Source organism: Balaenoptera physalus (genome assembly GCF_965194825.1).
Source record: "Balaenoptera physalus genome assembly, chromosome: 17".
Classification (NCBI taxonomy): Eukaryota; Metazoa; Chordata; class Mammalia; order Artiodactyla; family Balaenopteridae; genus Balaenoptera; species Balaenoptera physalus.
In genome coordinates, this window is record NC_138895.1 from 14,628,407 (window position 1) to 14,655,270 (window position 26,864).

Here is a 26,864-nt window from a genome sequence, read left to right on the forward strand (position 1 = left end):
GATATTTAAGACCGAAAGGAGTAAGCGAGAGAGAGGAGTTGGCAGGGTTGGTTGGGATAAGTAGAGCTTTCCAGATAAGGAGAAAGTATGTGCACACATAACCCAACTCCCTTCCTCCCTTCCTCCCTTCCTCCTTTCTCTCTCTTCCATCAAACAACTACTTATTGAGCAAAGACCATGCACAAAGGGTTCTTTCAGGTCCTGGGAGTCATTCGGAGATTGATATTCTTCTTTCAATGTGTTTATGGTCTAGTGGGTGAATCAGAAATATTAAATATAACTCAGGTACAAAGCAGAAAAAAAAACACATAATATATTCTTTTTTTTTTTTTAACATCTTTATTGGAGTATAATTGCTTTACAGTTGTGTGTTAGTTTCTGCTTTATAACAAAGTGAATCAGTTATACATAGACATATGTCCCCATATCTCTTCCCTCTCACATCTCCCTCCCTCCCACCCTCCCTATCCCACCCCTCTAGGTGGTCACAAAGCACCGAGCTGATCTCCCTGTGCTATGCGACTGCTTCCAACTAGCTATTTATTTTACGTTTTGTAGTGTATATATGTCCATGCCACTATCTCACTTTGTCCCAGCTTACCCTTCCCCCACCCCGTATCCTCAAGTCCATTCTCTAGTAGGTCTATATCTTTATTCCCGTCTTGCCCCTAGGTTCTTCTGAACATTTTTTTTTCTTTTTTCTTTTTTTAGATTCCATATATATGTGTTAGCATACGGTATCTGTTTTTCTCTTTCTGACTTACTTCACTCTGTATGACAGTCTCTGGGTCCATCCACCTCACTACAAATAACTCAGTTTCATTCCTTTTTAGGGCTGAGTAGTATTCCATTGTATATATGTGCCACATCTTCTTTATCCATTCATCTGTTGATGGACACTTAGGTTGCTTCCATGTCCTGGCTATTGTAAATAGAGCTGCAATGAACATTGTGGTACATGACTCTTTTTGAATTATGGTTTTCTCAGGATATATGCCCAGTAGTGGGATCGCTGGGTCGTATGGTAGCTCTATTTTTAGTTTTTTAAGGAACCTCCATACTGTTCTCCATAGTGGCTGTATCAATTTACATTCCCACCAACAGTGCAGGAGGGTTCCCTTTTCTCCACACCCTCTCCAGCATTTACTGTTTGTAGATTTTTTGATGATGGCCATTCTGACGGGTGTGAGATGATACCTCATTGTAGTTTTGATCTGCATTTCTCTAATGATTAATGATGTTGAGCACTCTTTCATGTGTCTGTTGGCAATCTGTATATCTTCTTTAGAGAAATGTCTATTTAGATCTTCTGCCCATTTTTGGATTGGGTTGTTTGTTTTTTTGATATTGAGCTGCATGAGCTGCTTGTATGTTTTGGAGATTAATCCTTTGCCAGTTGCTTCATTTGCAAATATTTTCTCCCATTCTGAGGGTTGTCTTTTCGTCTTGTTTATGGTTTCCTTTGCTGTGCAAAAGCTTTTAAGTTTCATTAGGTCCCATTTGTTTATTTTTGTTTTTATTTCCATTTCTCTAGGAGGTGGGTCAAAAGGATCTTGCTGCGATTTATGTCATAGAGTATTCTGCCTATGTTTTCCTTGAAGAGTTTGATGGTGTCTGGCCTTACATTTAGGTCTTTAATCCATTTTGAGTTTATTTTTGTGTATGGTGTTAGGGAGTGTTCTAATTTCATTCTTTTACCTGTAGCTGTCCAGTTTTCCCAGCACCACTTATTGAAGAGGCTGTATTTTCTCCACTATATATTCTTGCCTCCTTTATCAAAGATAAGGTGACCATACCTTGGAGTGTGTGTGTTAGTTTCTGCTTTACAGATACACAGGAGGGAGGGCCCCTGCTGTGGTCACCTCATGACCCTTCATGCCCCCTCCTTCCCTCGAGGGTCTCTAGGGTGTCTCTTCCCCCAGAGACGAAGGGCAGAACCATGACAGTTACCCCCACCCCCGTCCCCCCAGGGAACGTTAAAAAAAAAAAACAACTACTAGAGCTAATCCTTTTTGACCCACCTCCTAGAGAAATGGAAATAAAAACAAAAATAAACAAATGGGACCTAATGAAACTTAAAAGCTTTTGCACAGCAAAGGAAACCATAAACAAGATGAAAAGACAACCCTCAGAATGGGAGAAAATATTTGCAAATGAAGCAACTGACAAAGGATTAATCCCCAAAACATACAAGCAACTCATGCAGCTCAATATCAAGAAAACAAACAACCCAATCCAAAAATGGGCAGAAGACCTAAATAGACATTTCTCTATAGAAGATATACAGATTGCCAACAGATACATGAAAGAGTGCTCAACATCATTAATCATTAGAGAAATGCAGATCAAAACTACAATGAGATATCATCTCACACCGGTCAGAATGGCCATCATCAAAAAATCTACAAACAATAAATGATTAGCTCTAGTAGTTTTCTGGTAGCATCTTTAGGATTCTTTATGTATAGTATCATGTCATCTGCAAACAGTGACAGCCTTACTTCTTCTTTTCCAATTTGTATTCCTTTTATTTCTTTTTCTTCTGACTGCTGTGGCTAAAACTTCCAAAACTATGTTGAATAATAGTGGTGAGAGTGGGCAACCTTGTCTTGTTCCTGATCTTAGGTTTCAGTTTTTCACCATTGAGGACGATGTTGGCTGTGGGTTTGTCATATATGGCCTTTATTATGTTGAAGTAAGTTCCCTCTATGCCTACTTTCTGGAGGGTATTTATCATAAATGGGTGTTGAATTTTGTCAAAAGCTTTCTTTGCATCTATGGAGATGTTCATATGGTTTTTCTCCTTCAATTTGTTAATATGGTGTATCACGTTGATTGATTTGCATATATTGAAGAATCCTTGCATTCCTGGGATAAACCCCACTTGATCATAGTGTATGATCCTTTTAATGTGCTGTTGGATTCTGTTTGCTAGTATTTTGTTGAGGATTTTTGCATCTATTTTCATCAGTGATATTGGCCTGTAGTTTTCTTTCTTTGTGACATCTTTATCTGGTTTTGGTATCAGAGTGATGGTGTCCTCGTAGAATGAGTTTGGGAGTGTTCCTCCCTCTGCTATATTTTGGAAGAGTTTGAGAAGGATAGGTGTTGGCTCTTCTCTAAATGTTTGATAGAATTCTCCTGTGAAGCCATCTGGTCCTGGGCTTTTGTTTGTTGGAAGATTTTTAATCACAGTTTCAAGTTCAGTGCTTGTGATTGGTCTGTTCATATTTTCTATTTCTTCCTGGTTCAGTCTCGGAAGGTTGTGCATTTCTAAGAATTGGTCCATTTCTTCCAGGTTGTCCATTTTATTGGCATAGAGTTGCTTGTAGTAATCTCTCATGATCGTTTGTATCTCTGCAGTGTCAGTTGTTACTTCTCCTTTTTCATTTCTAATTCTATTGATTTGAGTCTTCTCCCTTTTTTTCTTGATAAGTCTGGCTAATGGTTTATCAATTTTGTTTATCTTCTCCAAGAACCAGCTTTTAGTTTTATTGATCTTTGCTATTGTTTCCTTCATTTCTTTTTCATTTATTTCTGATCTGATCTTTATGATTTCTTTCCTTCTGCTAAATTTGGGGTATTTTGGTTCTTTCTCTAATTGCTTTAGGTGTAAGGTTAGGTTGTTTATTTGAGATGAGATGTTTCTTTTTCTTGAGGTAGGCTTGTATAGCTATAAACTTCCCTCTTAGAACTGCTTTTGCTGCATCCCATAGGTTTTGGGTCGTTGTGTTTTCATTGCCATTTGTTTCTAGGTATTTTTTGATTTCCTTTTTGATTTCTTCAGGGATCTCTTGGTTATTAAGTAGTGTGCTGTTTAGCCTCCATGTGTTTGTATTTCCTACAGATTTTCTCCTGTAATTGATATCTAGTCTCATAATGTTGTGGTCAGAAAAGATACTTGATACGATTTCAATTTTCTTAAATTTACCAAGGCTTGATTTGTGACCCAAGATATGATCTATCCTGGAGAATGTTCTATGAGCACTTGAGAAGAAAGTGTATTCTGTTGTTTTTGGATGGAATGTCCTAAAAATATCAATTAAGTCCATCTTGTTTAATGTATCATTTAAAGCTTGTGTTTCCTTACTTATTTTCATTTTGGATGATCTGTCCATTGGTGAAAGTGGGGTGTTAAAGTCCCCTACTATGATTGTGTTACTGTCGATTTCCCCTTTTATGGCTGTTAGTATTTGCCTTATGTATTGAGGTGCTCCTATGTTGGGTGCATAAATATTTACAATTCTTATATCTTCTTCTTGGATTGATCCCTTGATTGTTATGTAGTGTTCTTCTTTGTCTCTTGTAATAGTCTTTGTTTTAAAGTCTATTTTGTCTGATATGAGAATTGCTACTCCAGCTTTCTTTTGATTTCCATTTGCATGGAATATCTTTTTCCATCCCCTCCCTTTCAGTCTATATGTGTCCCTAGGTCTGAAATGGGTCTCTTGTAGACAGCATATATACGGGTCTTGTTTTTGTATACATTCAGCCAGTCTATGTCTTTTGGTTGGAGCATTTAATCCATTTACATTTAAGGTAATTATCAATATGTATGTTCCTATTACCATTTTCTTAATTGTTTTGGGTTTATTATTGTAGGTCTTTTCCTTCTCTTGTGTTTCCTGCCTAGAGAAGTTCCTTTAGCATTTGTTGTAAAGCTGGTTTGGTGGTGCTGAATTCTATTAGCTTTTGCTTGTCTGTAAAGCTTTTAATTTCTCCGTCACATCTGAATGAGATCCTTGCTGGGTACAGTAATCTTGGTTGTAGGGTTTTCTCTTTCATCACTTTAAATATGTCCTGCCACTCCCTTCTGGCTTGCAGAGTTTCTGCTGAAAGATCAGCTGTTAACCTTATGGGGATTCCCTTATGTGTTACTTGTTGTTTTTCCCTTGCTGCTTTTAATATTTTTTCTTTGTATTTAATTTTTGATAGTTTGATTAATATGTGTCTTGGCGTGTTTCTCCTTGGATTTACCTGTATGGGACCCTCTGTGCTTCCTGGAGTTGATTAACTATTTCCTTTCCCATATTAGGAAAGTTTTCAACTATAATCTCTTCAAATATTTTCTCAGTCCCTTTCTTTTCCTCTTCTTCTTCTGGGACCCCTATAATTCGAATGTTGGTGCGTTTAATGTCCCAGAGGTCTCTGAGACTGTCCTCAATTCTTTTCATTCTTTTCTCTTTATTCTGCTCTGCAGTAGTTATTTCCACTATTTCATCTTCCAGGTCACTTATCCGTTCTTCTGCCTCAGTTATTCTGCTATTGATCCCTTCTAGAGAATTTTTAATTTCATTTATTGTGTCGTTCAGGGTTGTTTGTTTGCTCTTTAGTTCTTCTAGGTTCTTTTTAAATGTTCCTTTTATTTTCTTCATTCTATTTCCAAGATTTTGGATCATCTTTACTATCATTATTCTGAATTCTCTTTCAGGTAGACTGCCTGTTTCCTCTTCATTTCTTAGGTCTGGTGGGTTTTTACCTTGCTCCTTCATGTGCTGTGTTTTTCTCTTCCTCATTTTGCTTAACTTACTGTGTTTGGGGTCTCCTTTTTGCAGCCTGCACGTTCGTAGTTTCCGTTGTTTTTGGTGTCTGTCCCCAGTGGCTAAGGTTGGTTCAGTGGGTTGTGTAGGCTTTCTGGTGGAGGGGACTAGTGCCTGTGTTCTGGTGGATGAGGCTGGATCTTGTCTTTCTGGTGGGCAGGTCCATGTCTGGTGATGTGTTTTGGGGTGTCTGTGGCCTTATTATGATTTTAGGCAGCCTCTCTGGTAATGGATGGGGCTGTGTTCCTGTCTTGCTAGTCGTTTGGCATAGGGTGTCCAGCACTGGTGCTTGCTGGTCGTTGAGTGGAGCTGGGTCTTGGCGTTGAGATGGAGATCTCCTGGAGATTTTCACCGTTTGATATCACGTGGAGCTGGGAGGTCTCTTGTGGACCAGTGTCCTGAACTTGGCTGTCCCACCTCAGTGGCACAGCCCTGACGCCTGGCTGGAGCACCAAGAGCCTGTCCTCCACACGGCTCAGAATAAAAGGGAGAAAAATAAGAAAGAAAGAAAGAAGAAGATAAAATAAAGTTATTAAAATAAAGAAGAAAAAATAATTATTAAGAAAAAAAATGTTTTAAGTAGAAAAAAAAAAGGGACAGACAGAACCCTTGGACAAATGGTAAAAGCAAAGCTATACAGACAAAAATCACACACAGAAGCATACACATACACACTCACAAAAAGAGAAAAAGGGAATATATATATATATATATATATATATATCTATATATATATATATATATATATCTATCTTTGCTCCCAAAGTCCACCTCCTCAATTAGGGATGATTCGTTGTCTACTCAGGTATTCCACAGATGCAGGTACATTAAGTTTATTGTGGAGATTTAATCCGCTGCTTCTGAGGCTGCTGGGAGAGATTTCCCTTTCTCTTCTTTGTTCACACAGCTCCTGGGCTCAGCCTTGGATTTGGACCTGCCTCTGCGTGTAGGTTGCCTGAGGGCGTCTGTTCTTTGCTCAGACAGGATGGGGTTAAAGTAGCCGCTGATTCGGGGGCTCTGGCTCACTCAGGCCGGGGGGAGGGAGGGGTACGGATGCGGGGCGAGCTGGCATGATGCTGCACCAGCCTGAGGCGCGCCGTGCGTTCTCCCGGGGAAGTTGTCCCTGGATCACGGGACGCTGGCAGTGGCGGGCTGCACAGGCTCCCGGGAGGGGCGGTGTGGAGAGTGACCTGTGCTCGCACACAGGCTTCTTGGTGGCGGCAGCAGCAGCCTTAGCGTCTCATGCCCGTCTCTGGGGTCCGCGCTGATAGTCGCGGCTCGTGCCCGTCTCTGGGGTCCGTGCTGATCGCCGCGGCTCGCGCCCGTCTCTGGAGCTCGTTTAGGCGGCGCTCTGAATCCCCTCTCCTCGCGCACCAGGAAACAAAGAGGGAAGAAAAAGTCTCTTGCCTCTTCGGCAGCTGCAGACTTTTTCCCGGACTCCCTCCCGGCCAGCTGTGGCACACTAGCCCCTTGAGGCTGTGTTCACGCTGCCAACCCCAGTCCTCTCCCTGTGATCCGACCTCCGAAGCCCGAGCCTCAGCTCCCAGCCCCGCCCGCCCTGGCAGGTGAGCAGACAAGCCTCTTGGGCTGGTGAGTGCTGGTCGGCGCCGAGCCTCCGTGCGGGAATCTCTCCGCTTTGCCCTCCGCACCCCTGTGGCTGCAGTCTCCTCCGCGGCTCCGAAGCTTCCCCCCTCTGCCACCCGCAGTCTCTGCCCGCGAAGGGGCTTCCTTGTGTGTGGAAACCTTTCCTCCTTCACGGCTCCCTCCCACTGATGCGGGTCCCGTCCCCATTCTTTTGTCTCTGTTGTTTCTTTTTTCTTTTGCCCTACCCAGGTGCGTGGGGGAGTTTCTTGCCTTTTGGGAGGTCTGAGGTCTTCTGCCAGCGTTCAGTGGGTGTTCTGTAGGAGCAGTTCCACGTGTAGATGTATTTCTGATGTATTTGTGGGGAGGAAGGTGATCTCTGCCTCTTACTCTTCCGCCATCTTGAAGCTGCACATAACGTATTCTTGAAGTGTGGACATATCCCCTTGCCATCCTAGTCATATTTTTCTAGGAAAAAATAAATTCTTTCCAATCAAGCTGTATGGACAAGTAGTTCCAGTGCCGAAGTAGGACACATGCAGCCTGACCCACCTTATGCTGCTCTAGTTTTCTAAATTCAGTTTCATAATTCCTTCCAGGAGAGTAATTGTGTACATACCTTGCAGGTATTTCTCATTGGCCATATTTGGAGAGAAGCCAATCTATTTTAACAGTCCAAGATATTTTTGTGCATTATATATGCAAAAAATATTTTATACAGTTGCCAGAAATTGATATAATGGCAGTAAAATATGGTAAATAGAGGTAGTCCTCTAAGGTCAGTGTCACTGTAAAAGTTCCGATGGAGTATAGGAAAGCATTAAAATCCCAGTCTTCCTTTTTAATATGCTGTGCTATAGATCTATCATTAAGCACATCTTCGTTTGTTTTCTTTCTGCCTTACAGGTCTGTGAAGCAGGCAGAAGAAGTTGCAAGTGGTCCTTAAAGAAATGGCAATTATTCAAATCCTTATGTATAGTTCTAATTTTATTTGCTACGTGTAATCATTTAGAGAATGGTTATTTTTATAATATCAATAATGAACAAGTACTCTTGTAACCAGGGGTGCCTAAGTGTGTAATCAGAGAACACTAACTCTGGCAAAGCATTCTGGGGAGGTCAGGCTGCCTACTGCCTTTTGACTTGGTTAGTGTCCTGGGCTTAGATTACTTTATACCTAGTTATTAAGGTTACTATTTGATACTTTAAAAATTGCCTGATTCAAATAACTTTACTTAAAATTTTTCTGTATTTTAACTTGTCTAGGGTTTTCTACTTCTTATATTTTTATAATACTTTCTCATTTTTTAGATTAGTAAACATTGTACTTACCCACACATGCCAAGACAAGCCATTTAGATCTCTCCAGGAGTTAGCTATTGGTGTCGTCACCTGCCATATGTGTTTTTGTGCAGCAGCAAGAGGCATGTTCTCCACCACTGCTCCTTCCTCGATTATCTTCCCTGTTCTTATCAAAATAAATAATTGATATGTTAATTCACTAAAGCAGATCCTTAAGGAATGAAATGCATGGCCCAAAGCATATGCAATGAAAACTGTTTGACCATTTATCCGATTATTGAACCCAATTAAGGTTATCCATTTTAAATTTGATATATGCTCGCTTTTGGAATGTGTTATGCATTGATGCTAAATGAATGGAACTAAGTAAATGTATTGAGTATCTTACTGTCTGTTTTATCTTATTTGTCTTAATCTAAGTTTACTTTCTGGACCTTTAAGGCATATGGTTAAATTATAAAACTGCGTGTGTAACTGTCAAAGAAACAAACATTAAAGGCCAGAACATGGCTAAAGAATAAACAAAGAAATTCTGATTGTATGAATGAAGTCATAGTCCTAAATCAAGTAATATAATAAATTTTCTTATGTTAACATTTTTGTGTGCATGGGAACTCATGAGACTAATTTTCATCAAAGTTATTGTTTTTATGGGTAGAAACAAGTTAAAGGCTTAGAAAACAGTATATTTTTAAGCAGAAAAGAGAAAAGGCATGAGAATAAGTTTATGAGACCAGAACACGCCTCTATTTAAACATCCTTACCATGAAGAATATCTTCAAAAAAGTTCTGAGAATCCAAATGTTCTCCCTGTTGGGAATAGTCTTTCTTTAAAACATGTCACCCCAATGCCTTCATCTGAGCCATACTTTCCTCCATCACATCCAACCATCACTTGGTCAGTTTTTGTCCTCCTCTTGTCCACAGACCATTTCCTGGAGACAGTCACCCTACTAATTGCCACATCGACCTCGGGAATCAGATCCACCAGGACGTCAGAGTGTGTATTGCTGAAAATGCTACCACTGGACACGAGTTAAGGTGGACAGATTTTAATCAGTGATAAACTATTGCAATAAAGAAGAGAGTTCAGCATGAACTGAACTCAGCTTCGATTTGTACAGAGGTGACTGGGTGTTTTAAAGGGAGTGAGGGAGTAGGTATGAGGGATTGCCACTACTTGAGCCAGGTCAAGGGAATGGAAATCTGTAAAAAGCAGGAAGGGGGGTTGATCCATGTGAAACTCCTCTGGGTTTGCTAACTGGCACTTATGGAAGTTTGACTTCTATCCTCCCTCAGAGACTGGACAACAGGGGCTCTATCTTCAAGTGTCAGCTGGAACAAACAGTAGATTCTTTTGACAGCCTTGTGCTTTCCCAGATAGGAATTTAGGAGGTCATTCTATGGATGCTACCTTGACTTAGAAACTATGTTTGTGTTTGTTCAAGTCTTTTAATGTGGGGGTGGGAGGAGGTGGATGAAATCATTTGTACTGAGAGTCGGCAGTTTTTATCGGCCAAGGTTGAGGCCTGGTCAAGAAGAGTGCTCAATAAAAAAGAACAAAATAATGCCATTTGCAGCAACATGGATGCAACTAGAGATTATCATACTAAGTGAAGTAAGTCAGAAAGAGAAAGCCAAGCACCATATGATATCACTTATATGTGGAATCTAAAATATGACACAAATGAACCTATCTATGAAACAGAAACAGAATCACCGACATGGAGAACAGCCTGGTGGTTGCCAAGGGGGAGGGATTTGGGGGAGGGATGGAGTGGGAGGCTGGGGTGAGCAGATGTAAGCTTTTATATATGGAATGGATAAACAACAAGCTCCTACTGTCTAGCACAGGGAACTATATACAATATCTTATGATAAACCATAATGGGAAAGAATATAAAAAAAGAATGTATGTATATGTATAACTGAATCATTTTGCCGTACAGCAGTAATTAACACAACATTGTAAATCAACTATTCTTCAATTTTAAAAAATTTTAAAAAATAAAGAAGAGGTCTCAGGGGAGCCAGGCTAGATATATGCTCACTTTTAGAAGGAGAGACTCTTCATCAATGTCAACCGGGCAGGTCTCTCTCTCACGCGCGCGCACACACACACACACACACACACCACAGTCTCTGCCCTCTCTTTTTTTTGTTTTTCTGCCCTCTCTTCTTTGTCAGCTCCAATAACCATTTTCAGAGGCCAAGGGCCAGTAAACAGCTGGAGCCCAGCACAGGAAATTTCCCCAGGTTGCTTTCCTATCTCCTCTTTCAAATGTCACACATGAAATCTGAATCTCTTGGCACTCATCCTGGCTCCCATTACTCATTTTGTCCCTTTTGTGTTTCTTAACAAACTCCAGAGTTATTGGCGGAGGTAGGCTTGAAAACCCCACACAAAAAGGGCTTCTAGAAATATGTTTAGAATGAGGGGAAGATGTTGAGTTCCGTTGGGGACATGTCGAGCTCCGGACTGGGGACGTAGCCAAGACTTTGAGTGTCATCAACATAAAGATAATCAAGCAGAGGTATCAGAGATCAGGGCAGTAGATGGCATCACCCAGTGAGAGTGTGTGCGGCGAGAACAGGGCAGATGCCTCAGGAACATACACGCCCGCACTGAAGGGACTGAGAAAGTGATTTCAAGAGTAAAGATTTTATGTACGCTGGACAGAGTGGGTGGCCCACACACTGCTTCTAGGAAGCAGAAGGTCAAAAGCAATGCACTTTAATGCCCCCGCTTCCTGTAAGCACAGCTGGATTTCAGGGGACAGACAAGCATGGGCTCATTTGTGGAACAACCTTTAGTGGTCTAGTTTAAGACTGTAGAAACTTCCTGTGGGTAGCTGGAATAAAAAGCAGCTGTATGGGGGGTGGTGTGTAAGAAACTAGTATCCCTTATTTAGGAAGAAAAACTAAGGCATTACCAATTTGAGGTGTTTTTAGTTAGGGTGTGGAGACATCTACCTTGCAAATTCCTTCTTTGGTTGACAATTAAGGTCTTCGGAAAAGACTTAAGAATGAATCCTGCTGCAACATTTTGATCTTCCTTTTTCTCTTCAAAGTAATTAAACGTAAGTTTTAAATTGGTTATAAGGAAAATAACCATCGCCTGAAGCTGCTGAACCCAGAGTCTTACAAGGCATTCCCTGGGGGCGGGGCAGTGGAGGAGAGCCGCAATCATCTTCCTCGGTCCTAGGGACAGAGTTGCTCCTTTGCTATAAATCGTGGTTTGCCTAGTCTGTAAATATTTGTTGGTTTTTCAACTTGCTTTTGGCTCTCTTACCACTATTTTTTTGTCTGTTTTTAAAAAATGTCTATGATGGCTTCTTGTCTCTTTTGAGTCTTTGATGTTTGTAGAACCGATCTCCACAAAGCCAGCCTAAGTGGATTTTGGTATGGGCAGAAGCTATGATTTGACAACTCTTCTCACTATTTTCATCATTTAAAATGTGTCTGAAGATCCCCGAGTGCTCCGTGCAAAATGACAATAGTAATATGCCCCAGTATCTGAAAAATCCAGCCGATACACAGCAATTTTCTCTCCAAAACCACCTTGCCATGGCAAGGAATGTGAATGACTTTGCAGTGTATATTGCTTCTTGGGGGAAATGGCCACGCGATGGCTTAAAACGGAGGCTCTGAAAGAGCTTGCAGCTGCCCTGGTGGACCTGCAGTTTCCAGCACAGAGCATTACAGCTGTGCCTCAGGGCCCTTTACAAACCACAGGCATTTGACTGAATGACTGGCCTAAGGTTTACCACCTGGCTCCCGAGTGAAAGAGGAACTACTGTGCTGGTGGAAATTTTATTACCCTATTTTGCAAAACTTTTTAGGTAAAGGGCATGAACATGTACAGGAAAAAATCCTTAGAGCACAATCAGGATTGTATTATCAGTGGCTTAAATGGAGCTGCGTGGTCCATTGTGGAAAACAAACATGTATGTATCTGAAGTACATTATGAGCCAGGTTTTAGCATCTTCTGTACACTTACTGTTTGAACGTGCTGTGAAATATCTTTCTTTGGGTCTGTGATAGAGGTTAGCATTGCTTACCCAATCTAGCTCTCTCCTTTCCTCCCTGGGCATGTGGAAAGATTTCCCAGCCCCTGCAGTTAGGCAGGATAGTGTGCCTAATTCTGACCAATGGACCAGCAGTGAAAGTGAATGCAGCAGTTCCAACCCAAGGCATTTAGTAGAGGTGTGAGTTAGCCACACACACTCTCTTTCTCTCTTTTTTTCTGCTTCAGTGAGTCTGGATGTTATAAACGGAAACAGCAGAGACTAAAGGTGTTTGGGTTCGTGACGATGTGCAGAGTTCCTGCTGACCTGTATTAACAGGTAATATGAGTGAAAAATAAATCTTTATCCATCCAGGGCAGTTAGGGATTTATTTGTTACTACAGCATAGTATGCCTTATTTTGAATAATGCTAGATCAAATTCTCTCCTTGCAGAAGCTGATGGCTTCAAAATATGCAGTTCTAGGTCATACTAACTTAGGCTTTGTAGGCATTCCTGAACTTAGAGCAAGTATAACTGATTATGATCCTTTTAAAGAAACTATACCAGTTAGCTGTACTTTGAGAAAAGTTGATTGTAACTAGATGCATTCATAATCTAGATTGAAATGTCCATCTAGAATAAGCTTACCTTGACTTATTCTAATACATTTTTTAATGATCGCAAAGAATTAGCACTTGTATATATCCATATTTGCAAAACAATCATGTCATTTCATTTAGGATTATATCTCATAAACCTTTCTGTGGTTTTGGGTTTAAATGACTTTAGAATGTCAAGATAGGATCAAATTTCACATGGAAAATAAGGGAGTTGGCATCCCAAGGCTATGAGGTTTTTCAAGTAAAGAGGATATAACATTTCCATAGGTAGATCCAAGCCATAGAACACCAAGTTTTATGGAACTGATCTCATAATTCCATACGTATTACTGATATGTTTTTTTTTTTTTAAAGATTGATTGATTGATTGATTGATTACTATGTTGGGTCTTCGTTTCTGTGCTAGGGCTTCCTGTAGTTGCGGCAAGCGGGGGCCACTCTTCATCGCGGTGCACGGGCCTCTCACTATTGTGGCCTCTTTTGTTGCGGAGCACAGGCTCCAGACGCGCAGGCTCAGCAGCCGTGGCTCATGGGCCTAGTTGCTCCGCGGCATGCGGGATCTTCCCAGACCAGGGCGCGAACCCGTGTCCCCTGCATTAGCAGGCAGACTCTCAACCACTGCACCACCAGGGAGGCCCTACTGATATGTTTTTAACACCTTACGTTCTATCTTTGGTTTGTTGTATTTGAAAGACAGAATTGTATGCTTTGAAAAATGCTTTTGATACTGACAGATATAATAGTCATCGGAAAATTAAGTTTACGTAGGGGATCTTTGCCAATGATAGCCAGATTTAAACATAGCCTTCATATTATCATAGAAGGAATATTATTATGCCAAAACAGATATCTGTTGAAGGGAAAAGGCAAGGATAGTGTATTACAGTAATAAGGTCATATGGTTTGTTGTTCAGAAATGCATGTTTGAACATGTACTGCGCTCTCTGAAGCCGTGTAGATTTAGCTGATGGAACTAACCTCTCTGAGTGTCAACACAATAATAATGTTGTTTCTGCTGCTGCTGTAGCTACAATGCTAAGCAGGGAGCTCTGCTGTGCCTCGTGTGCCTCATCTCATTTAATCCTCCCCACAGTTCAGTGAGGCTTAGAGAAGTTTAAGACCACACACCTCTGCTTATGGCATCAGTGTGGGACAGAGGATCAGTCCCAGTGTGTCTTATTAATTGCTATATAATATCCTAATTTAGTGAGAGGTACTGTCTTAGTCAGTTAGGGCTGCCATACAAAATACCATAGACTGAGTGGCTTAAACAACAGAAATTTATCTTCTCACAGTCCTAGAGGCTGGAAATCCAAGATCAGTGTGCCAGCATAGTCTGATTCTGGTGAGGGCTCTTTTCCTGGCTTGTAGACGACCACCTTTTCACTATGTCCTGTGAAAGAGAGAGAGAGAGAGTTCTTTCCATTCTTTGTCTTCTTACAACGACACTAAGTCCATCATGGGGACCCCACCCTCATGACCACATCAAAATCTAATAACCTACCAAAGTCCCCACCTCCAAATACTGTCACATTGGAAGGTAAGGCTTTGTTTGACATATGAGTTTTGGGGGCACATAAAATTTCAGTCTATATTAAAGAAAGTGCTAAACAAATAGTAGCTATTACCATTTTTGATAGTAATGGTATTACTATTATTCATCTTCTTAAGAAATGACTGTAGAAATGTAGTTGTCAGGTTTCTGGATCTTCAGACCTCTGAGGGTCTAACAATTGGACATGAGCATTTTAACATATATCAGAAAATTAGAATTCAGTTTCAGTGCCACATTTTTCAAAATAACCTATTTGTCTGTGAATCCCCATTGTCATCTGTAACAGCTAAACTACAGAAACAACCTAAGATTGCAGCCTGGATGTCCAGTTTAACTCAATAAGGGTCAAGTTGTACTTACTCTTCTGACCCAAGTCATTCTCAAAATTAACTGTACTAGCTAATCACTTGGAAAGATTTTTTTAAAACACTCAGGGTTGGGATCCAATCCCAAAGCTATTAACCAGAATATATAGGGGTGAAGTCCAGGCATGAGTGTTTGTGAATCTCCTCTGATGATTCGCCCAGGCTGGAAAAGCACCACTACCAGAAGGGCCATTAGCAGTGATGTAGCTTATTAAAGAGATTGGAAGACTCCGTTTGCTTTTCAAGCAAAAGTTAACCATACCTGTAATTTTCTTCATGAAACAGATTTGTAGTTACACATTTTAAGATGATCTCTTGTTAAACTACTATTTTTGTTAGGAAGATGTGTTGAGGGCTTGTCATTCTATGCTTTATCTCATCTTATCTTCAGAGCAGCCCTAAGCTGTTGCACTGTGATTGGCCCCATTTTATAGATAAGACAACTGAGCCACAGGGAAATGTGAGTTAACTCATCTGGGATGGCGCAGGAGGTTCCAGGGCAGGTCTATGAGCCTTGAGACGAGGCTCCACCAGGACGGGGGTGTAAGCCTTCCAGGCCTTGTTACCACTTCGTGAAGTTTAGTCGTGGAAAGATTGATGGTGGTGATTCTGAAAAATAACCTGAGAATACGCCACGCTGCTGTCATGGGGGTTACATTTCCAGCACATCCCCCTCACCTTGAATCACGCACAGCCACGAGCAGACACTCTCAGCCATCTTGAAACCGAATCCCCCTAAAGCCAAATCCTCCTCTACCGAGTTTGTGATTAGCATCTCTATCCAAAACGTTACTCCCTTTCTTGTCCAACACCTGTGCCCCTCAAAATTGAGGAGTATCAAAAAGGGGGGAGTCAAACCAAGCAAGACTCTATGGGGCTTTCCCAAGTGCAGAAGCCCCACTGTGTCCCCCATTTCTTGTTTGTAGGAAAAAGGTTTCCGCCTCCTAGACCTTCCCTGAGTTCCAAAGGGCAGATTCAAACAGTTACCAACTAGGGGAGTGAGGGAAGGCAGGAAGAAAGAGGAGTGCAGAGACGGGGCCCTGGCCTGGCTCCTCCTGGGGGATCTGATACACATCTCAGAGTTCTCCTACAGGAACTCAGGCCCCCACCCAGGGGGAGGATGGTAACCTCAGGCTGGGCATTAACCCGTGGACCCCAGACAGGCTGGAAGCAGAGGCTGATGATTGAGACTCCTGGAACACCACCCTGTCACCTCACTACCAAACAATCAGAGGAAGGCGACACACCCTGAAGCCCTCCCCCCATATTTTGCCTATAAAAACTCTTTCCTGGGAACTCCCTGGCAGTCCAGTGGTTAAGACTCCACTCTTTCATTGCCAAGGGTCCGGGTTCAATCCCCGGTCGGGGAATTAAGATCCCACAGGTTGCACGGCATGCTCAAAAAAAAAGAAAAGAAAAAAGGAAAAAAAGGAAAAACTATTTCCTGCACCCGTTGGGGAGCTTGGGTCTTTGGAGCATGAGCTGCCTGTCCTCTCTGCATGACCCTGCAATAAACCTTCCTCTGCTCCAAATGCCGACGTTTCGCTTTGTTTGGCCTCACTGTGCATCAGGCACATGAACATGGGTTCGGCAACAATTTGGCTCCGAGAAGCTTCTCTAGGGGTGATTCTAACTCATGATTGTGTCCCCGGGGGGTAGCCCTGTGTTTGCAGATAGTAGACCCCCTAAAAAATAAATAAATGTACAGGAAAAAGAACCTTGGGTATTTTCCTAAGCTTGGTTCTCCCTTGGGGAAACAATCAAGAAAGAGTTTCACCTCCCTGGAAAGGAAGACACCTCATCATCCCACCTTGAAATCCAGCAGCAAGGCTCCAGGCCATCCCCTGACTGCCTATATTGGAAGGATGGATGACAAGAGCAAACAAAAGAATATTAATAACTTTTTTAAAATTAATTAATTAATTAATTTATTTTTGGCTGTGTTGGGTCTTCGTTTCTGTGCAAGGGCTTTCTCTAGTTGCGGCAAGCGGGGGCCACTCTTCATCGCAGTACGTGGGCCTCTCACTATCGCGGCCTCTCTTGTTGCGGAGCACAGGCTCCAGACGCGCAGGCTCAGTAGTTGTGGCTCGCAGGCTCAGTAGTTGTGGCTCACGGGCTTTAGAGCACAGGCTCAGTAGTTGTGGCTCACGGGCCTAGTTGCTCTGCAGCATGTGGGATCTTCCCGGACCAGGGCTCGAACCAATGTCCCCTGCACTGGCAGGCAGATTCTCAACCGCCGCACCACCAGGGAAGCCCTTAATAATAATATTAATACTCTGGTTGTTAGTTCAAAATCAACAGCATTAAACCAAAGAGCCGTAACTACAAGGTATAAAGCTGTTTGTCGATGGGGTGAGGCCTCAAATGCCGCACCAAGAAGAGAAGCAGGTTGTGATGTTAAGAAAATCGCTCTAGTGGTCATGAACAGATAAGTCCAGCCTGGCACCCTGAACTCTGGGCTTCTGGTGACTGTAAATACTGTAGCCTGAAGGCATTTTGCTTACTAACATATGTTGGAGAGGCTTAATTTTTTTTTTGATGTGTTCAGTAATAAGAAGAGCTACCCATATTTAATACTTACTGTGAGACAAACTTTGTATCAAGTGTCTTACATGCACTGACCCACTTATTTCCTCAGAGCAAATCAATCAGTTAATATCTTCCTCACTTGATGGATGAGGGATTTGAGACTTAGTGCTCTAAGTAATCTCTCAAGCCAAGAAGTGGTGGAGCCAGGATTTGAACCCCGATTGATGTGAGAAGCCAAGGATGTGACGATTATATTGTCCCCTCTTCATGAGCACACGGAAGGGCATCGGCTTGGCTACAAAGAGTAAGTGACTGGATGTATGGCAGACCACGGTGTGACCCCGGTTTTCCTGTCCCCCCTGGGAAGAGCCTCCTCTCCCACTTTTCCCTTTGTTGGATGAGGCTGAGTAGTACGGGATTCAAAGTAAATATTCACAATGGTTCTCTGGTCTTTAGAGAGAGATTTTCTAATTCTCTTCGGTTCTTTAGTTGAGACTTTTGCACAGACTTCAAATATGTGTACCATTCCAGGCAGGCCGAGGTTGTACAGGTATTCAAAAGCAGGCTGTGGATGGAAGGTGTGGTTGGTACCTCCCCGGAAGCCAGCAGGCCAAACTCTTTGCCGCGCAATGAAAGCAAAGGGTTTCCCGTGTGGAGCCAGAGGCAGGCAGCTTTGAGCTTTGATCAGTCTAGAGAAAGAGATGATGGTTAGTGCTGGCACGCCTCCCAGCTTGGTACCTCACTCCCTGACAGTCCTGCCTGCCTCTAACCAATCACATCTCAGTGTTTTCCCTTGAAAATCGTGGTAAAATACTTAAGAGTTTTTGTTTCCATGTAGACGTTAGTGCTGCATTAAAAAGGACCTTTAAATGGGAGAGCGAGGGAATGACTTCCGGAGCGGATACCTGCCATTCCACTCTGTCATCTGTACCCTGCTCTGGTTGAGCGTCTTTGGCAAAGGCAGAATGAGCTCTTAGGATTGCCCCTCGATTCTTTTCTGAAATTGCATTTCAATAGAACAGATCATCTTTAGGGAGAAAAAAAAAAAAAAAAAAAGGCCTTGTATGTTCTGATCACAGATGCATGGGAAAGACACCAAATTTGCTTTCACTACAAGTTGAAGGTCTTCATCTGCCAAGTTGATTGGTTCCAAAAGCAGGTTCACTGTTGCCTGCCAGCGTTCCTCATATGAGCTGGCAGAAGCGAAACAACACATTTATGGCATCGGCTCTGCATCTCTGCAATGGAATCTCGTGGAGCGGAGTGTGAGGGGATGAAAAGGAACAGGGGAGCTTAAGTTGGTCTGAACTACACGACAACACTTGCCATGAAAATCAAACCAGATCCTCGCTGAGGGTCATTCGTCAAATTCCCTTCCTGTTTTCCTTTTCAGGCTCTTTGTTTTGTTTCCCTGATCCTTTGCCTGCAAGGCTCTTATGGAATCGGAAGTCAGGCAACACCACAGAAGAAAGTGAACCGAGCTTGTGGCGTCCCTGACTGAGCCAAACCCCAGAAACAGTGGAAATATCCACTGCCAGCCCGAGTCTGTGAGATTTCCAGCCTGCTAGCCAGACCAACAAGGTTTAGAGTGACGTGTGGGCCTCCTCGCTGTGAGCCTTTGCGAGGTTTGTGTTTATTATTTCACTCATCTGTCAGCGACATTGATTTTGAGGGTTAACCTTTCTTTTTTCAGAGCCATTAAGTAAATACACTTCCAATAATCCGCAAGATCTAGCTTTACAGGGTGTGAAATAGTATACTAATACTTTCCCCTCCAACAGACATTAAAGTTCAGTCATAACCAGTCTGCATTTGAGAGTCTTCATTTGTTAAAGACCCTTAGGCTGCTGAAGGTCATAGTCAGTGGTGTGGAGGTTAATGGTAATCAGCCTGATCTCCCCTAATAAAAGGCTTTGGTTTATAGTATATGCCTGTCACGTAGCATCCTCTCACTGTGGCTCGTTCCAAGCACCAGTGTGTCATCACTGAGCGCACAGTTGGGAAGAGATGCATGAATGGCTCTCGCCAGGTGCCGTGAGCTACCTTCAGCTCGCCTCTCCGGCTTTGTCTGGAGAGCTGCTGCATGGACACGCCGGTGCCCTTGGCCCTCTTGACGGGCAAATTGGGAGAAGGGGAAACTGATGACTCCGTGCCACCTACCTACGGAATTGTCTGTGAGATCCCTTACACCTTCTGTGCTGTCTGGGTTAATGCTTGTAGCTGCAGGAAAATTAAAGGAAAATCAAGACGTGTGTCTCTCTTTCTCTCTTTGCACGACTATTGAAAACACTAAGAAGAGGTTTCCAATCTGGGGCGGTGAGAGTTGACCATTTGAAGTTAAATTGGGACTGATTTCACACGTACTCCCTAACTCTTAGATGAGGAAGTAATTCTATGGTCACAAGTGTGCTATGTGCTCCCAATTCAGGCCAAACCATGCCTGGCGAGGCATTTGTCTGTATTATATAAGATAAACTTATTAAGCTCTGACCTAATATTTCAGTCCTATTAGCCACGAGCCGGCAGCCTTTCTCACTACCATCTGAGGTAGCTCCGAGTAGGAGAAAGAATTCCCCAACCCATCTCTCACTATCAGTTCTGTATCACTGACCTCCTAGGCTAGGCAATGTTCCACGCTTTTAATGGACATTATCTCTCAACCTCTTTCAACCACGTAAGGTAAAGATTATCTGCATTTTATAAATGAAACTAACTGGACCCAATGAAATTAAGTTGCCAAAGTTTACACTGATCATTAGAGCAGGGCTGGGATTCGGAGCCCATTCTCTCTGAAGTCAAAGCCTTTCCACCTCTTTCTAAGAAGGTATTGTCTCTTGTGTATATTGATTTGTATAAAGTGCTCCTTTAAGCCAAATTCTGAACCAGGAATAGAAATGCCAGTCCTTGCGATGGGTCTGGCAGCCTTTTTCAAAATAATCAAGTCCAGAGGAGAGGAGTTCCAAGGAGTACAGAGGCAGTGGAGGCTGTTTGCTAGGGGCTCTGGCCGACGGATGCTCTGAGCCCCAGGGCCTCTCCCCCAGGGCTGGAAGGAGGCGCCTGCTACGGACATTCTCCCTGGCCTGGGGCCCATTGTCACAGTCAGTGGTAGGAGAAGAATGCTGCACGTTCCATCTGGGGTCAAGTTCTATGTCTGAAAGTGTAGTGATGCAGGCCTCAGAAACGACGAGTGATCATGTATGGGGAGGGAAGGGCAGGCCTCGAGTCCTCGGCTCCAGGGGAACCACACAGGTTCTTTTTGTGCCTCCGAATCTCCATGAGCCGCCAAAGACTAACATTGCATCAAGTGATGACTCAATGGCATGATCTAAAGGCAAGTGATGAGAACTTTCAGCAACGTCATGTATTCAGCTACCATTTATTAGAGATCCGTCCACCCGGAGTGGGGGAAAGGGCTTATTGTTGTGGTTGCATTATTTGAGGGATAGCTAAAGAAACCCTGTTTCTACTGAACATAATTTAGTAAATGTGGATGGAAAAATATCAGAACAAGGAGTCAACTTTAAAGCGTAGACTTAATGCTGTTGCTAACTTGTGTTATTTTGGAAAAGTTACATAGCTTCTCTGAGTTCTCATTTCATCTTTAAAATGTGATTAGTATTACCTAACAAGGTAGTATAATAAGACTCAAATTAGTTATTATACATGCAAATGCTTGAAAAATTATTGATAGTTATGAAACAAATGAAAATTGGCATACATGCGTTGAATGCATGCGAGGTGCCTGTAGAACATGAAGAGATATGTCATAGTCTCTGACACCAAGCACCTTACAATTTAGTTACAAAGAAAGAGTACAAACACTTAAAAAGTTAAACAACACAAGGGATGAATACTATACAAACTCTAGAAATGCCATGCAGTAGTTCATGGTTAATTTCCAAATGAATGCCTCTGTCAGTTGTCCTAGGAGCTTAGAGGAAGACAAAACAATTGATGAGTGTGATATGTAAAGTGTTTTGGAAGAGGAATAATTTGACAGGGGGAGAGAGAGAGGGAGAGGGAGAGAGAGAGAAATTGATAAGTCAAGGACAACCCAGAATGAATATTGAATATACAGGTGTATAGGACTGATCTTTGTTACCCCAAAATTTGTAGGTTGAAACCTTAACCCTACATGTGACTATGCTGGAGATTAGGGCCTTTAAGGAGGTGATTGAAGTTAAATGAGATCATAAAGGTGGCACCCTGATTCAATAAAGCTGGTGTCCTTATAAAAGAGGAAGAAATACCAGAGATAGCTTTCTCTGTCTCTCTGTCTCCCTCTCTTTGTCAGGAGGACACAGTGAGAAGGCAGCTATCTGCAGGTCAAGAAGAGAGCTCTCACCAACAACTGAACCCTGCCAGAACCTTCATCTTAAACTTTCTATTTTACTGTCCAGAACTACAAGAAAAAATGTCTATTGTTTAAGTTATCCAGTCTTTGGTGTTTTGTTATGGCAGCCTGAGTGGATGAAGGCAACAGGAACCGTGTAAATAAAAAAGAGAGGAGGAAGGGATACACAGTACTCTTTAAAAGTTGGTTTTGTGTTGTTGTTGTTTTTTAATTAACCTTTGGGCCAGTAAGTAGATAACCTTGGAGTTTAATGTTTGGAAAATGATAGACTGAAAAGGACATAGAATAAATCAGGGTCAGGTTGAAAGTGACTTCGAATGCCACTAAGAAGTTCACATTTTATCCTGTAGCAAACGTGAATGCACCTCAAATTTTTAGAGTGGACAATATGCTCAGTAGTAAAGCAGCTCTTTAGCAAGAATAATCCTGTAAGAGTAAGAAGGCTGAATTTTAAAGAGCAGAGACACAAGGCAAAAGTTTGTTGTAATAATTCTTTTAGAGTTTAATGCTAAGTAAAAGATCATTTTTAATCTATATCAAAAGTGAGCTTGGTAACTCATCACATTCCTGTATTTCTGCCAAGAAACTCAGCAAATGCAGCAATTAGTTCCATCTTCTCATTTATTTGTTTCTCTTACTTTATGACATGGATTATCTATTTTTTAATACATGTTTCCCCACTATCAGAATAAATATAGAGCGTTCCTATGGAAATTTTTGTAAGCTGAAATGGTGTGAAGTGCATAAGCAATTACCTTAGGACGCATCTTGCAAATGGATGCGCAAAATAAATGAAGATAGAGCACAGACGCTCACAGACACAGTTCAAGTTCTGGCGGCTGGATGCTGAGTGTATCCTGGGGAAGGGGCTTGGCGGGGCCCCTCTCGCTGCTCGGGGTGCCGCCTCCACAAAGCCTCACTGCAAAGTAAATGCAGAGCGCTGTTTTCACTTTTCACCTTTTTTCATAAAAGCAAAAATTCTCTTCAGATTTCTCTTGTTTAGCGAATACAGGCACTAATGTAGGTCTTTTGTAAAAGTGAAGTGGCTAAAAAGAAGCTTCAAAAAGTGAAAGATACCTGTAGCTCTATTTATTAATTCAACAAATATGTATCAAAACCTACCAAATGTCAAGCTCTGTTCTAGGTGAACAAAGATTCCCTGCTCTTATGAGCACATCTTCTAAGAAAGAGAGACACAATAAACATAATAAACAGGAAGTCATATATATTAGAAGTCATATAGTATGTAGTATATAACTATTATACACCTCAAGGATATACTAAAGAGCTTTTACATGCCCTCTATGAAAAAAAAAAGAAAAACTAGAGCAAGAAAAGTGAATTTAGATAGTGTCAGGGGAGAATAGATGGCAGTTTTAAATATGATGGTCAGGGTAAGCCTTACTGAAAAGGTGACCTCTAAGCAAAGACTTGTACCTGCATCTCATATTGTAAGTCAATATGAACATTCTTTTTAAAGAAGGAGGGTTTTAAATAATACACAAAAAGAAAATTTCAGTAGTTAATCACGCAGTGATAGAGGCTTAGGCCAGTGTTTTAGTGGTGGGGAAAAGAGATCGATGTAAGAGAAATTGTTAAAAATAATTGATAGTTAAATGACTAACTCACCCTTCTCTTCTGTTCTCCATATTTAGAAAGGTGAGTGAGGTTTCAGACTTTAATGAATGGAAGACTTACAGCTTCATTCATGGAGATAGGGCTTTCAGTGAATGATGGTCATGCACTTGTGAAATCTATGACCCTTGCTGAAACCAAACCAAAAGAACAACAAAAAAAGAAAAAAATATAAAAGGACATTTTATTTGCAGTGAAAATGGAAAACAGCTACTTCCCTAAACCACAGTCTTTGAAGAATATCTGCCAAACATTCTGAAATTCAGATGAATCAAGGAAGGTTGCTGAAAGCCAAAACAAATGAATATCTTCACATCTTGAATGAGGTATAGAATTCTCTAAAAGTAAATGAGACTCCTCACGGAGTGTGGGTGGGCTGCAGTAATAAACATCCCTGTGGGATGTAGGTTTCTTTGAAATCTGGGCTCCTAAATGGCAGAAGTCATCTGGATGTGAAGTGAAATTAAGAAGAAACAGAAAATACTAGCTCCTGATTAAAGCCAATGGGGCATACAATAAATACATCGAATAACTATCAGAAGATGAACAGGATGCTTAATTTTGAGCTACACAAACCTGTCTGGATCATCTGTTCACCTGAGGAGACATGTGCCACCAAGACATAGGATGAAAAATATACACTGATGATGTGTGTAAGATAACACATCTCATTTCAAATTGCCAGTGGCCCCGGATTACTTCTGCTACTCTGCAAATTATTCTTGAATGAATAGTAGAAACAGAACTCTACTCATTCAAAAATGAGTCATAGGACTTGCACTTCTGTCTAAGGTGGGTAACAGGGGCCAGACTTTCCCTTCACCAAAATATATGACACATGGATTTTGAGCTGTTAGATACCAGGCAATGAAAGATAATGTTCATGTAGAGTCAAGAAACAAACAAGGCCGGCTGTGACCACCGTGGATGCACTGCTGAGTTGGGTTGCTTCCCAGAGCAGGAGACTTGGAAGTGTTTGCAGTGCTGGCTGGGGCCGCCTGGCCTGTGGGGCAGGGCAGGAACTGCTTTAGAGGGGCCAGCTGGCTGGGTGGATTGGGCAGGGAAATTCCTCAGTGGAACCCTGGGGAGGGGCACACGGGGTGAGCTAGGTGGTGGAGAGTGACACAAATGGTGGCGGCCAGTGTCGGGCCAGCGGGGTGAGAGTATAGTGAAAAAACAAATGGTGCCCACCCGCACCTCCTTCCCCAGAGAGAGATCTACCAGATCCCTGTCCCTCCAGCACATGCCCTAAAATTAGTCACTGTATCTCCATTTCATAAGAGGCAGGTGCTTTTCAGGCTGCTGCCTCTGAGCTGGGAATCAGAGTGAGTGAACTTGCACTCAAGCCCCTCAAGACCAGACTCTCAGTTTCCATAGCCCTAAGGTTCTCCCAGACAGAAGCCCCTCTGGTTTTCAAAGGCAAACGTGATGAGAGCTCATCTTCCCAGTGCAGGATCCTCCAGGCTGAGGGTCCTGACATGGGGCTCAGACTCCCTGCTCCTCGGGAGGACCTCCATTGTTGTGATGTCCCTCCTGCTATGGTCACTGCTCCAGGGGTGTGGGTTCTACCTAGACTTCACCTCTGCCCCCTCCTACCCGTCTCGATGTGGCCTTTACTTTACATCCTTAGTTGTAGAAAATCTGTTCTGTTAGTCTTCATGTTATTCTCAGAGAGAGTTGTTCTATATGTAGTTGTGTTTCTGGTGTGTCCATGAGAGGAGGCGAGCTCAGGATCTCCCTACTCCACCATCTTGATTTGATCCCTGGGTAAATGTACATTTTTCTTATCTACATCTCTTTAAAAGCTAATCAATTGTTAAAGGCAAAAACATTTTTTAAATGTATTTTGGGGTTTATAATGCACGTAGAATTGAGTGTATGAAAATGAAAGCACAAATTCCAAATTAAAATAATGACAGACCACTACTTACCCATTATAACGGTTAAAATTATTTTTAAAAAAACTGACAATAACAAATGCTGATGAGGATGAAGAGCAACAGGAACTCTAGTCGTTGCTGGAGGAAATGCAAAATAGTACCACCACTTTGGAAGACAGTTTGGCAGTATCTTAGAAAGCTAGACTGTAGTCTTAGCATATAATTTAGCAATTGTGCTCCTAGATTTTACCTAATTGATTTAAAAACTATGTTCACACAAAAACCTTCACACAAAGGTTCATAGCATCTTCATGTGCAAATCAAAACTACAATGAGCTATCACCTCACACCAGTCAGAATGGCCATCGTTAACAAGTCTACAAACAATAAATGCTGGAGAGGGTGTGGAGAAAAGGGAACCCTCCTACACTGTTGGTGGGAATGTAAATTGGTGCAGCTACTATGGAGAACAGTATGGAGGTTCTTTAAGAAACTAAAAATAGAGCTACCATATGATCCAGCAATCCTACTCCTGGGCATATATCAGGAGAAAAACATGGTTGGAAAGGATATATGCACCCCAATGTTCATTGCAGCACTGTGTACAATAGCCAAGACATGGAAGCAACATAAATGTCCATCAACAGAAGAATGGATAAAGAAGTGGTACATATATACACTAGAATATTACTCAGCCATTAAAAGCAATGAGATAATGCCATTTGCAGCAACATGGATGGAACTGGAGATTATCATACTAAGTGAAGTAAGTCAGACAGAGAAAGACAAATATCATATGATATCACTTACATACAGAATCTTAAAAAAAATAAATGATACAAATGAACTTATTTACAAAACAGAAACGGAGTCACAGACTTAGAGAATGAACTTATGGTTACCAGAGGGGAAGGGTAGAGGGAAGGGATGGATTTGGAGTTTCAGATTGGCATGTACACACTGCTATATTTAAAATAGATAACCAACAAGGACCAACTGTATAGCACAGGGAACTCTGCTCAATACTCTGTAATAACCTAAATGAGAAAAGAATTTGAAAAAGAATAGATACATGTACATGTATAACTGAAGCACTTCGCTGTACACCTGAAACTAACAAAACATTGTTAATTAACTATGCTCCAAAATAAAGATTTAAAAAAACAAAAGAAAGCAAAAAATATTTTAAGCTTCAAAGCATTGAATAAATTCTGAGATGTGATTTGTGAGGAAAAATAAATAAATAAAAACTATGGTCACATAAAAATTTTCATGCAAATGTTCATAGCAGCTTTATTCATAATCATCAAAGACGGGAAGCAATCAAGATGTTCTTTAATTGATGAATGGATACACGAACTGTGGTACTTTCATACAACAGAATATTATTCAGTAATAAAAAGAAATGAGCTATCAAGCCATGTAAAGATATGAAGAAAACTTAAATGTATATTGCTAAGTGAAAGAAGCCAGGATGAAAATGCTACATATTG

At 41.7% G+C, this 26,864-nt stretch overlaps 1 protein-coding gene across 1 annotated transcript in view; it reads left to right on the plus strand.

Moving 5' to 3' along the window:
- Positions 1–25,446, plus strand: part of LOC309646883 (uncharacterized protein C8orf34 homolog) — a 351,104-nt gene extending 325,658 nt beyond the window's left edge. The window contains 1 exon segment of the mRNA XM_082433666.1: positions 9,351–25,446. Within this exon segment, the coding sequence (XP_082289792.1) occupies positions 9,351–9,463 (113 nt within the window). The 3' untranslated portion in view covers positions 9,464–25,446.
- The last annotated feature ends 1,418 nt before the right edge of the window (positions 25,447–26,864 follow it).